At 47.0% G+C, this 13,526-nt stretch overlaps 1 protein-coding gene across 1 annotated transcript in view; it reads right to left on the reverse strand.

Moving 5' to 3' along the window:
- The window catches only part of GLI2 (GLI family zinc finger 2), a 186,254-nt gene that overhangs the window by 35,980 nt on the left and 136,748 nt on the right, over positions 1 to 13,526 (reverse strand). Inside the window, exons 4-5 of the mRNA XM_032190266.1 lie at positions 3,021 to 3,223; positions 942 to 1,133 (exon numbers count right to left, since the gene is read on the reverse strand). Coding sequence (XP_032046157.1) covers positions 942 to 1,133; positions 3,021 to 3,223 — 395 coding nt within the window. The remainder of the gene's footprint in view (positions 1 to 941; positions 1,134 to 3,020; positions 3,224 to 13,526) is intronic.

The following is a 13,526-nucleotide window of genomic DNA, read 5'->3' on the forward strand; positions in this document are numbered from 1 at the left end:
CGGTAATGAAATGATGCAGAACCCCACTCTAAAAATTATAATGGTCCACAAACAAATCCAAAGGCAGCCCAGAAAACAGAAACTGGGATCTGAAAGCTGAGCCAAGACTTCTCTTTCTTGCAGCAGAACTAATCCCCAAACTGCCCTCCAGAATATCTGTGTAACCCTAGTTTTTACAAGATACATGTATGGCATAAAGTGAAAGGAAAGAAATTTCTAGCGGCTCTAAAAATCAGCCGAACCTCAGATACTCTCCCACATAAACATTACCCATCACACCAGGGCAGCGGTCAGGCCATGGGGGTGACTCAGCACTGCAATCATTAACATCATTTTATTTCTTCTTCGTTTAGCCATGAACCAGAACTTTCTGGGTTTCTAATGCCTGATACTAGTATAAATACAGCATTCCTGCAATTTTTTTTTCCTCCCACAAAGTATGAACACAATCCTCTCCACTGTAGCTCCCTGTTAATGTACTTTTTCTCCTCGGGGGTTTTGTTTTACAGTCTCCAAACCCAGAGGAGGGTCCTGCTGTGCCACGCATGGCAACAGGGGGAAGTGGCCAGTGCCTGCCCCAGACGCCAGCCGGACAAAATGTTGGGGCAGGTGGGTAGGACGGGAATCTGGAGCTGGGGCTCTCCCCACAGCATGCAGTGGTTGCCCACGGGCAAGGCAGTGGGACAGCAGCATTGCCCTGTCCACTTGACCAGCCCACCTCCTACCCATGCAACAGCCCTTCCAAAAACACCTCAGTGCATCTATTTTAAATTGGGCATATTTCATATATAGATGTATGGAACAAGGCGATGCTTCAAGCCAAAACTTATCCAGTGGTCCACTGGTTTCATCAGGACAGGGTGACCACATAGAGCAACCTCCACCTGAAAGACAGCCCCATCCATCTGCCCCGAGTTTTGGCGGCATGATCCACTACTCACCGTCGACAGGGCTGAGGTACTCGTGGAGATGTGCCGTGCTGGCTGCTCCCCCGCTCTGCATCAGGATGTCCCCGTAGGGGTTGGGGTGGCCGGCCATCAGCGTCATTTGGTGGTAGTAATCCGCGGGGTTGGCTCCTGGCGGTGGCGGGGGCAGCCCGAAGAGGCCTCGCTCCTTCAGATGCTCATGAGCCACTGCCGAAGCCGGGGGTGAGGAGGAGAACATGGGGAGAAGGTTCCCAGAGGACGTTAGACCTCGGCGCTGAGGCAGGCGGCCCCGTCCCCCCCCGCGCCCCCCGCCAGCCCTCTCCGTGCGGCCCCGCTCAGCGTGGCCGTGACGTGAGCTTGGGCGTGTTTCTACGGACAAAAGAAACTAAGCTGGGGCCTCTGCATTCCTCCATTTCCGCAAATTTATAAACAATCTCTCGTTCCCCCTTCTAATAATCCTCCCGTTCGGACGCAGCCGTCGCCCCAGGGAGGGGGGAGAGGGCCCGACCGCCGGCAGCAGTAACCCTGTCAGCATCCACATCCCTGCCTATTAGGAAGGAAAGACAAATGCAACCCAGTTCCCGATAGCAGTGCGAGGAAATTAAAGCCAAGGTCTAATGCATAGAGCTAGGTTTAGTGTCTGGCAGCCTAAAACCATTTTGGCTGCCAAAGCCAATTACGCTCACTTTCTCCCAGCTGTAATTTTTCAAACCTGCCTCCCCACCCACTTGCCTCATTAACTTATTTACCGCGGCCTTAAAAAAAAAAAAAAAAAGAAAAGAAAGGAAAGAAAGCAAAAGAAAAGCAAAGCAACGCAACCCAAAACACAATGCCTCTTTTTCATAGCAAATAACGAAACTGGCTTTTACGGGGGAGGATGGGACAGAGTACGCACACAGCAGCCGTCGTGCCTCTGCGCTGCTGGCGGCTGGGAATTCAAGCCCTGGTGAGGCTGTGGAAAGGAAGCCCTCTACATCAAGATCACATTTTGGGAGAGGGAAGGAGGCATAATGCATCTCCCAATCACCATAGGAATGTTTTGTTTCTTTTTTGCCCACAGAAGATGGTTTAATGCTGCCAGACAGTAAACCAGGGCCTCGTTGCTCTCTGTTGTGTTTTGTTTGCCCCAGTGGTGGCTCAGGAGCTGAGAGACGCTGGGATTTGCTGGGTGTGCAGTCTGATAAAGCACTTCTGGTGAAGTGAGTCACAGCTGGCAGCTCCCCAAGTCAAAGCAGGGTCATGTTATAGTCAACATGACATACACAGCAGCCCAAATTCACCATCAGTATGAAATACTGATGAGCAAGGGAACTCACACAGATCTATCCCCGCTTTTCAAAAACGAGCTCTGAGGTCCTGGAACCCTCCCAGGAAAGCTTTGTATTTTCCCCTTTCCCTGCTTGGCTATTTTTGTTCTGGACATGGGAGCCAGTGCCCATGCTGATCCCCCGTGTGGTCTGCCTGGGCTGGGTGGGTACTACCACCTCCACATGCTCTGAACACCAGCTTTCCACACAGCCCTGCCTTCTCCTGAGTACTTTCAGCAGAGCGGCTCTAGAGCAAGGAGGAAGAAAGGCCCACTCCTTCGCCCTGGAGCCGTGCACACCCCCAGACAAAAAGCCAAGGGGAGACAACCCAGCCGGCATTGCCTCCTCTCTGCTGGGTCATCTACGGACACACCAGGCAGCCAGGACAACTGTGACCCTTCTGGAGGGGAGCAAGGCTCCTGGTAGAGACATCAGAGCAGGAAAGCTCAGAAGAGAGCTGAGTGCTGCAGAAAGGAACATACTTTAAGCAAAATATTTATAATACGATCCAGTGGTAATAGCTATTCTCACGCTCTGCTTTCTCAGCGCAATGATGCAAAACAAATGTGTAGTTAAAGGGGAAGAAGAGGGGAAAAAAAAAAAAGGAAAAGAAAAAGAGACAGCTTTCCCACTTCAGAGAGCAGCTGCGGAGCCCTCGCAGCTGTATGTCCCTGGGTTGCAGGGAATTTCAGCGCTGGTGAGCGACAAGCGGCACAACACAGGCATCCCAGGTGGTGAACCCCGGACCGGCCGTGAGAGGCAGGATGCGGTAGCGGGGGTCTCTTACCGTCGGCGGGGCTGAGGCCTCTGGCAGCGGAGATGACGGAGAGCGTGGGGCTGCCGTGGACGGAGCGGAGGTAGTGCTCCATGTGGGGCGTCACGTAGGGGTGCGGCGGGCTGAAGGGCGACTCGCCGGGCCCGGCAGGGTGCGGAGACAGGCGGATGAGGGAGATGTCGGAGATGACGGGGCTGCCGCTCAGGGGAGGAGGCCTGAGGAGGAAACAGAGAGAGGCTGTCACTTGTGGCCACACTTTTCCCTCTGATTCTGCTGGGAGGATGTTAAGAAGAGGGCTAAAAATCACCTGGTGCCCGGCGGCTCACCCCGCCTGGGCTGCCTTGCCGAGGGGTGCAGGCAGCATGGGGCCAGAGCAGCTCCTGTGTGCCTGGAGCCAGCCCCAGCCCCCACATGGGCAGGATGGGGACCAGGGGACATCCACAGCGTCCACCCAGCCACATGAGTGGATGCAGCTCGGCGGCCCCGACCGCGCAGCCCTCCTGCCCGCGTCCATCAGGGCTTGCACAAACCCCTTTGACAGGTCGGCCCTACAGTTCAGAGGGCAAAAGTTCAGGAGAGGTTTTATTGCATGCTTTCTGGGGGCCACCACTGCTAAATGCCTCAGATCTTCCCCAGGCTAAATGTTACCTGAGAAAGGAGCCAGCAAATGCTAGGGATTCAGCAGGTAACAAAAAAAAAGTCAGAGACATGTTTCGGCACTTGAGCAGTTTTCACAGGGTGGGCAAAGACAGAAGAGAAATCAAGCAGACATCTCCCAGACACATCTATTCCTGTATCCTCTGTCCTCTTACACAAACCGCAGAGGATGCGAGGAGGGGAAGAAAAAATGACAGGCCGTGACCTGAAAAGCAGAGAATCTGAGCTAGACACCAAAACAGGCAGAGCTGCCATCAGGCCAAATGGTGGAGCTAAATCTGCTCTGTGTTAGCCTCCCCCGTACTGCCAGAGCTGATTGGAGTCGGGCTCGTGCCAGGGCCAGCACTGGGCCCTGCCTGGGCGCCCCAGCAGGGCTGGGGGAGATGGATGTGTGCCTGACGGGATGGCACCCCGGGGACAGGGCACCATGTGGATCTGGCAGTCCTGGGGCAGGGATGTGGGATGCGGGCTGAGCTATGGGGTGACATTACCAGTGCCCTGCCCTAAGATTATCCAAAGCTGCCACTAGCGAGCAAATCCATCTCTGCGCACAGATAACCACAAGCGCGAGGGTCTGAGCAGTTCAGGCACGCCACCTGCACCTCAGGATGTCAGTCCCACCCTGCCTTATCAACAGCTCAGGTGCACTCTAATTTATTTATAATACTTGCATATCAACAAAACCACACAGAAACGTAATATAAGTTTTGCAGACTTATTCAGCAGTTTACGAGCGTGTTTGTCTTTGTTTGATCTTCTGTGTGTTTCTCTGTCTTTCTGATAAATTAGTAAACCTTGTGGTTTTTTGAACACTTTCTGCTGATGGGTAGTAAATTAAATGTCTTTTAAAATATTTATAGTTCAAAGTACTCTCCTGTAGCACTACACCGCGTGGCTCACTGGTGTGAAATACAAGGCAGTGAAACCGTATCAGATACAAAGCTGGGTGAGGGACTGGTGGCGATGCAGAGCCGCCGGCACGCGCTCCTCGCACCGAGAGCTGGGTTTCGCCAGATGAACACCCAGCGGGATCCAGCCTGTTTTCCTTCACGGCGCCGAAAGACAACCTTATGATGGCATCGCTATTTCAGACCTCATAAGCTCCCCACCTGCGTCGCTCCAGCAGTTCGTTACCCAAATTACAGGGTGACGGAAGCCACCATCGGAAAGGGCCGTCAGGAGGGCCGCTTACTGCTGAGGCTGCTCGTAACGGCGGCCGAGCACGGAGCCGGCCGATTTATTTCTACTGGGGAGGAGGGAGAAGTGAATCAAAGCCTCTGTTCCAGATTTAGTTTCAATTCATTTCTAATAATCTCCACCGCCTCATCTGGAAAAAATGAAACAGGATTAAAAAAAATGATGTCATTAAGAAAACATCTGACTAATTTTTCTTCTGACGAAGACTTAATATAAGTGAGGGGGGGAAGTAAATTAAAAGCAGCCCCAATCTTCTCTGGGCCACAGAGCCTGCCTTAATACATAAGCCATGAAAGAAGTTTTCTTACATATACAATAAGTTCCCTCTTTCATCAGTACTCACAGCTTCTCCCAAAAGGGTTGTGAACTTCTTTGATGCAGGCTTGAAACTATGTATTACCAGGTTTACGAGCCTTCGGAGCCTCTGCTGATCAAACTGTGAGGCCGACATCTAAAATGTGTATAACAATATGAAGGGTTTGCTGTTCATTTTCCCCATGCTAAATTGGGCAGAAATGCTGGAGTCCCTCAGAACAGGAAAACTCCACCCTGGCCAAAAAGGTAACACTGGGAAAAAGATCAAGAATTCCCCCAAAATGCATGCAGCTGGAGACCTGGGCGGGATTTCAAGAGGAGGCTGGCCCTGCACATGAAGACCAGGCTGGAGAGCAAGTTTGTCCTGACAGCTTTGCTTAAAGCCTCTCATTGCTACATCTCCTTGTTTGCCTGTTAGGATAGCTGTCCTCAGTCAGGTCTGGCTCCTGAAAGCCCTTTCAGATGGGAATCACCTCTGACTGTTGTACAATTCTAGCAAAGCACGTCCCAAAATAACATGGCTTCTGATAGCTGCCTACCAGGAATAGCTCACGTGCCTGGAGCCACAGCCTCCTCTGCCCCCAGATTCCCCAAAACTGGTCTTCCCCTCTCTTTCCAGTTGCCTCACTGGCATGATTCCTTATCTGACCCCCAGCCCTGGGCTGTGCCGTTGCATCGGCACGCTGCCAACACACAGCAAGAGGCGGCCGGAGCCTCGCAGGGCTGCTCCTAGACAAAGGAGGAGCAAAGGGAGAGGGATGGGCTGCCTCTCTGCGGAGGCACAGATGTCTGGCTCAGTGCCTTTACTCGTGGGCACTGCCCAGCCCCATGCCCCAAGCCCCTGCCCATTCCTCCTTGACCCATAAATCATGTCCCAAACACCCCAGTGCTTGGGGAAGAGCTCCTGGCTCTGCTGAAGCCAGCAGTGTGAAAGTCTTCTGCCTGCAGCGGGACAAGGGATTTCACCTGACCACGTGCATTTCTGAAGGAACTGGCATTCTGGTTTTCAAATAGGCTAAGGGAATTAGGTGTCCAAACGCCATTAAATTTAATGGGAGCCAGGGGCCTGTTTTCCCCGCGGCTGCGGCAAGAAGCCCAGGCTCTATAATTAATGCTCAGGACTTGTATAGCAAATTGCATCTCTGACGAAGTGCACCAGCCCTGATTCATTTCCCCACCCACCCAGAAGAGGCTCTGCCTTCCCTGCTCGCTAACAGAGGGAGACACTGAGACTGGGGAGAAATTAGCTGACCCCATCTAAGGGCTGCAGGGCAGTGCTGGAGGCAATGCACTCTGCTTAACGCTTTACAGAGCAAGTTTTCATTAGGGCAGTGGATAATGCTCCTCAGTTAGCATAAATGCTTACACTGTTTACCTGCAGTCATGAACCAGCCATCCCAAAATCTTTTATGAGGGAGATGTGGCACCATCTCCCTGCTGCCGCATGCAGGTCTGGAGCCTCCACAAGGGGTACCCAGCAATGAATGCAACAGTTAAAGAAGTTGCACATTTCTGAAATACTCTCCATCCATTAAATAAAACCCAGAAAAATGGGGACAATTAAATGGCACTAATGTCCCATGACTAGTCTAAATTAATAGCTATGTGCCAAATGTATTCATTCAGCAGAAAACAAAGGGCTGAATACTTTTCCATATGCTTAATGGAATATGGACACTTGCAGGCAATTGTTTTGCTGTGCAATAAAAAACTGCATGCTGCTACACAGGAATGGAAGCTAGGAACAGAACTGCTTACGGGGGTATCATAGTCTGGTAGAGTTTTCCTATAAGAAGAAAAAATCTTTTAAAGCCAACTATCCCATCCAAACCCCACATAATAAACCCTTGCTTTTGTTTCATAACATAAATAGAACATCCTGGCCTGATTTTCACAAATGCTGTGTATCCAGAATAGCACTCAAAGTCCGAAGGAGATGTAGGAGAGCCATAGGGTTATCCAAAAAAGGGTCCACGCTTGTGGCAGACACTCTACGTATGGGATGCCACAACTTTATCCAGCGGGAAACCTACAGTACCCCAGCCGAACGGTTCAGCCTAAACAACTCTCATTAGCCCCTTGACTTCACCTCTGTTTATTTCTGATTTAAAATCCCTTACAGCAGGAAGGGCGGGAGGTCGCGACACTTGCGTGGTACCCTCAGGATGAAACTCTGCGAGGTCCCTCAAAACGAGGCACCTTTCAGAGGTCAGCCCTGGGCCACGATGATCAGATGCATGTGGCATTTGATCATTCACAAATATTGTCCCCCTCCGTTTTTTTTGCCACTTGGAAAGCAGAGGACGCACAGGCTGCGACGCACTGGGAGGAAGGGGCATGGAGCTGCCCTGCAGCTGCCCCAACCTCCAGCAAATGCCCAGGAGCATAGGGCAGCCTGGTAATGATGTGATGGGGAATCTGTCCTGCTTCCCAGCTCTCCTGACACCACAGCAAGGTGATAATGATCCGATAAAGTGACTTAGTGCTCCCATACAGGGCTAGAAACTCAAAGACGCCAGCTTCTGTGTCCCACTAAGGAGATGGGGACCCAAGAGACATCACATGTAACAGCCTTCCTCTGCTGGGATTGCTCAGAAGAAGTCATTTTATTTATTTTTCCTGTAATTTATCATCTCTAAAATGGGATTAATACATTTTTTTCACACCCACAAAGATGAATGTTATAGAAAATCAGAGCTACCTTAAGCAATTCAACAATGCTCTCACTTACAGTGAAGCTGGACAAAAATTGCTACAGCTTCCCTGCAGAAATTTAACAGGCATGCTTTGAGCAGTTCATGTTTTCTCCTCTTCCCTCAAATATGGCTTTGAGGCATTGAAAGAATGAAAAAAAAAAAAAAAAAGAAAAAAAGAAAAAGAAAAGAAAAGAAAAGATATTTTAACAGTGAGGGCAAGTTCCCATTAGAACAGTTTATAGAGGGAAGTGGTAAATTCAGTACTGCTACAAGACTTTATGGCAAAACTAGATGTTTTTCTAAAAGATGGGCTCTAAATGTATCACAAGGTTTGGAGTTTTAATAGTAGGAAAGTCTAATTTCTCCCACTGTAGAAACAAAAGGGGAAATCCTATGCCCAGCATCACAGATGTCAGATCAGATAACGATGGAAGCTACTTGGGGTCTTAACAGACACAAATCTCTGCATATAAAATCCTTTGTCTGTGAATTTGTGATAAGGCATTGCTTTTAGAAGGTTTTAGGTCTATAAAAAATCCCACTACGCATCTATTGGCAGTGGTACTTGTCTAAATACCTTTAAAAATTACACCTTCAAGTCTCGTCTTGTACCACTGTAGTCAAAGGAAACTCTGTCACTGATGGCAGGAGCAACAAGACCAGGCCTCTAATTTGTCAATCACTGTTTTCCATCCACACCATGGAAACAGTATAGTAATCTATGGTGGGTCCAATTTCTTAATATATTTTTTTTCCATTCCCTAGAAAAATGCATTCAGGACTTAATGCAACTTCTAGCCTGTGAGGTCAATTTAATATATTTGTTCCAGGTACAAAAAAGTTTGTTTTTTTTTCTTTAAAAGTTAAGAAAAAGGCAGACATATTTCATATTTCCTTTTGAAAGACCATTCTGTTTTCATACACACCTGACTGAATCAGAAGTTAAAACACCTAGACGATATTTTAGCAATATATATTGAACCAAGAACAAACAGAACAAAGATTTAATTCTACTTGATGTAACTGTATTACTATGTTTTATCAATGAAATCAAAAGTATTTTGGTTTGGAACTTGATTTTTTTTTTTGTTTTCCCATTTAAGGTCCGCCAAAAGTTAGTGATATTCTTGAGCTCACATGTTGCTGGCAACCCTACTGGGACAAGGGAGCAAAGCTGGGAGCAGAAGTAATCCTGTACAGGAACCAGTCCTCACATTAGAAATTGTCCTAACTACATACGGTTTCTTATTCTATTTATGCAGCGTTTAGCACAATGCGGGTCTAGCCTTGGCTGACACTTGTAGGCACAACTGCAACACAATAACAACAACAATAACAATATTTGCTTTTAAAATGGAAGAAAAATGCATATTTTTAATAAGTAAGGTTGCCCTCCATTATACAACACACAAAGAAGCAAGACATCAAAGGCAGAAATTAGAGTTGATACGGGACCTTCAAACCCAAATCAAATTAGTGTCTTGAGGAGAGATCTTTGATTTAAGCTTAATAGTGGTGATTTTTTCCTGGGTTGTTTTATACTTAATCAGCCACACAGCCCACTGTGCAGACATATGTTCCCAAAGCACATCAAAGCAAGTAAACATTCTGTTTCAGATCCTAATATCCTTTTTTATCCAATTATCTTACTTACATGATCTTTTAATTTAAGTTCTGAAAGCCCACCTTTTCACACAAGCTTTCCTTTAGCGATGGAGGTAGAAGGATGACCACCTCAGTTCTTGCGAGATACTCGCCAAAAAAAAACCAACACAATGAATAAATCAAAGCACGGTAGATGAGTCTCTAAGATAGTTTCTTGAGAGATTAATGATGAAAGCCTTCAGAGACGAAGTGTATTGTAAGAAGGGGAACTTCAAGGAAAGTAGCTGAGGGGGAGAGAGAAGGAAGGCGAGAGAAAAGGCATGAAAGAAAGCATGGATAAAAGTGCAAGAGCCAACAGAAGTCATTCAGCAACAGACTGAAGGAAAGATGCAAACCTGGAGGTGTGTGAACTTCAGGTTCAAACCACCAGACGTGAGAACTTGATTCCAATAGTCACAAGATGTGAAGGCCGGGGTGTTAAAACACTGCGGGCTCAGGGCGGGGAAGGGATGAGGGCTGGGAAGCAGCTTTGGGGGTGTCAGGGGCAAATGAAGTGGGAAGCAGTGAGGAATGAGATGGGGCAAGGTGGAGGCAGGGACCAGATCCTGATGGCAGAGCTGAGTGGGAGGCTGAGGAGGATCTGAGAGGATGTTGCACTGGTGAGAGCGTGTGGGAAATGGGTGTTAGAAAGATGTGTCGGATGTGACACAGCCATTTATCTGCATCTGACTGATTTCCCTTGGGACACATGGTGAGGGTATTAGCACTTTCGAGTCAATACTTTTGCTTGTAGCTGTGAAGACCCTGGGCTTCGGCAAACAAATGGGAAGTGATCCCTGTTTCGTGTCTTCTTCCCATGCTACTTTTGGGTGGGGTTTTTCTGCCTTAAAAGAAATCAACGTTCAAGTGCGATGAGGGCTTAACATTTAAAAGAGTACCCCTATAGTACTTCTGAGAAGTCCCTTTCCATGTTGTGCCAGCACCAACCTGTCATGGAGATGGTGAGTCAATAGCAGCAACACTGCAGCAGCGGAGCTCATGGAAGAGTCAAGTAAACCATAGAAAACGCTTATTCATTCATTACATTTTAAATCTGCCTTGGCTCCGTACCCGTCATATCCCAGAAAAGCAAAAAAGGACCATTCCTCTTCATCATGACTGTAATACAATCAACTGGCTGCAGCATTACTCTAGCCAATGTTAACTAACGGAGCCTATGTCAGACATCTATAATTTCATGTTAACAAATTAGGTAGACTCCTGCATTTCCTGGTACCTTGAATGCCCAAGAAGCTCATAACTTTTCTTTATATGCAAAATGTCACGGAAAGGGCAAACAATGTTATGCCAGAAGACCATAGCCAAATCACTTGGTTGGAATGTGCTGTAAATCATGGGGTGAATGGAAAATGAATCTTTGTTCCAGGGCAGCGTCTTCCAGCATTAATGTTGCTGCTAAAACCCCCCTTTTCTATTGGGAATGTTTTCTTCCCAGAATCCAAGATCTTTAAATTCTATAACTAAGCAAGACACCAAGGAAGGAAAATGTACACCCAACTAATTATAAAAAGCCAGGAATTATTTATGCCGCTCTTCTGAAGTAGAAGGGAAAACCATTGGAGTTCATGCTTCAGAAAGATGCAATGCTTGCCCTAAGCAGCAGCAAGCTGTTGTAACCAATTGGAAATGACCAGAAAAATGTGGCTGACAAAGGGGAATAAAATGAACAGGAACAGGTACAGCACTGATCTCTACAAAACCTTTTTAGACACAGCAGTAAGAGGAGCTCTGTAGGTACAGGTGACTGTGATAGCCCCACAGAAACACATCTCACATGCACATATGCACATCCCAAATATGCTGCTGGTGTGCTGCATGTACCTGCCTCTGGTGCATCACAGCACAAAGAAGTAAAAAAGACACATTCCAATAATAGCAAAGCTTTGGGTTGGAGCTCGACAGGTTTTCTGTAGGAATTAATTTTATTGGCATTTGACACATTTTAAACAGCAACAGCACTCACAGAAACCTCAAAAGGGAAATATTCCTGAACAATATATAATAAATACATTGATTTCTAATAATAACCATCTGCCCTAAATCTTCTTGCTGACAGGTTTAGTTGGACCAAAGGCCCCTTTCACATCTACTTTGTGACAGTTCCCATCACTACATAAAGACTTTGAAGTGCCCTAACGTGCAGTAAAATGCGAGATAACCTACCAAACTGTCAATATTTCTTCACTTCTAAAAGGAAATGCTAATGGCACTCGAAGAGCTCAAGATGTAATGTAAGATCTGATCCAGCGGGCTGGCTGATCTAACCATCCTTTCCTTTGCTACAAGGATGCTGAACAGCAAGCAATTACATGCTGAAGAGCAGAACTAGGTAAAAGTTTTTCACTGATAACATGACTGCAGGGAGAAAAACCTTTTTATTCCTAACGAGCTTTTCTTTCAGAAATGTCTTGAGCTTTCTGTGTAAAGCAAGAATTAACAATATACTTACTCTTTCTTCTTTTTAACCTATCACTTTTTTTTTTCCAACTTTTTTTTTTTTTTTTTTTTTTTTTTTTTTTTAAATCATTAGAAAGAAAGTAAAGCAGAATGAAACATGGATGTTTTAAAAATCTGGACAATGTCCAGCAGTTATTTTTCCATATGGAAAGGATGAACACAAATAATTCAGAGAAAGCAGAATCTCTCTCCAACTGGCTGTGATAAACACCTGGCATTTCTCTACCAGTTCTAGCATGCAGTGTTAACACTAAGGAAGGCTCTACTGCAAGGGAAATGAAATGTGATAAACCAAAGCCTGGTCCTCTGGTAAAACCCTTGCACTGCTAGCAGAACTGTACAACTCCGACAGACTTCAAAGGAACCAGGCTGCCCCCGCAAACCAGCCTGTGATAAGAAGGAATGAGGTGTTTTATATCATCGACCACGTACCACCCAAAAATCCTTTTGCTCCATTTGTGTCATTCTCTGCTGCTGCTTTCCAGTTCACCAATTACAAGAGAAAATCTAACATATTTATCGGGTAAGAAATAGGGTGCTGAGGTTCCGCTGCTATTTACTGCTGAAGACTTACACTCGTGCTTTTCAAACTGTGCCCTGCAAAACCCTTGGGAATCACAAAGAACTCCTATAGGTGCTGTGAAAGACAACAAAAAGCCCTGCGAGCCTCTTGTCATTCAGGCTAAATTCACTATGCTGTGTTTGACAACCCTGCTGGAAAATTTTTTGGGAGGCCACAGATCGTAATAGCTGGAAAAGCCCTGTGCTTCTCCAAACCATTAAAAATTGCATAGGTGGCATTTGCAGGGCAATCACCCTCCACCACCCAGTCCACCCAACAGCCACCAAAGCCAGCTAGCACCAGAGCACACACAGATTAGGCACCTCTGCCACACCAGCGCAGAGGCAAACCTGTCTCCCAAAGTCAGCGGTCCTGTATACCTACTGTCACACCTCCCTCCTGCCGCCAGCGGCTCACTGCCACGTAAGGGGAGACCTGCAGGCCTCATCTTTCATTCTCTTATCTCATGCAGCTATTCCTTATGCAGACACATTTCTGTATACAAATCCCATTATACTTGACCCTCGGTTCACCCTGTTTCCATTACAACGCTGTAGACTCAACCAGACTTGCTCCAGTGCCAACTCTGTGCTGTCATTCCTTGCGCAGAGTGGTAATAAAGAAATCACTGTTTTAAGCTGACAAAGAACAGATTTCTTACTAAGTAAACACTGATGTTTTGGTAGGGAAATTAAGTTATAAAATTGTGTCTACAAAGGGAGACCATACAGATGGAGTTTGTTAAGAGACAGCAATACAGTCAACAGTGGTTAATTCAATTGCCTGCTACTTATCAGATTTTTTTTAAAGGCTTATCCAGCTTTTGTAAATGCAAATGCAGGAAAACATTTCAAAGAGTCATCGTTGTCTTCGCTAGGGAATGATACACACGCACATGGCTTTTCGAGGCGGAAGAGCCCGCCCTCGCGCATCCGCTGCGGTTGAGGCAGGGACCAGTGGATGGTAGGA

Source organism: Aythya fuligula, chromosome 6 (assembly GCF_009819795.1).
Source record: "Aythya fuligula isolate bAytFul2 chromosome 6, bAytFul2.pri, whole genome shotgun sequence".
Taxonomy (NCBI): domain Eukaryota; kingdom Metazoa; phylum Chordata; class Aves; order Anseriformes; family Anatidae; genus Aythya; species Aythya fuligula.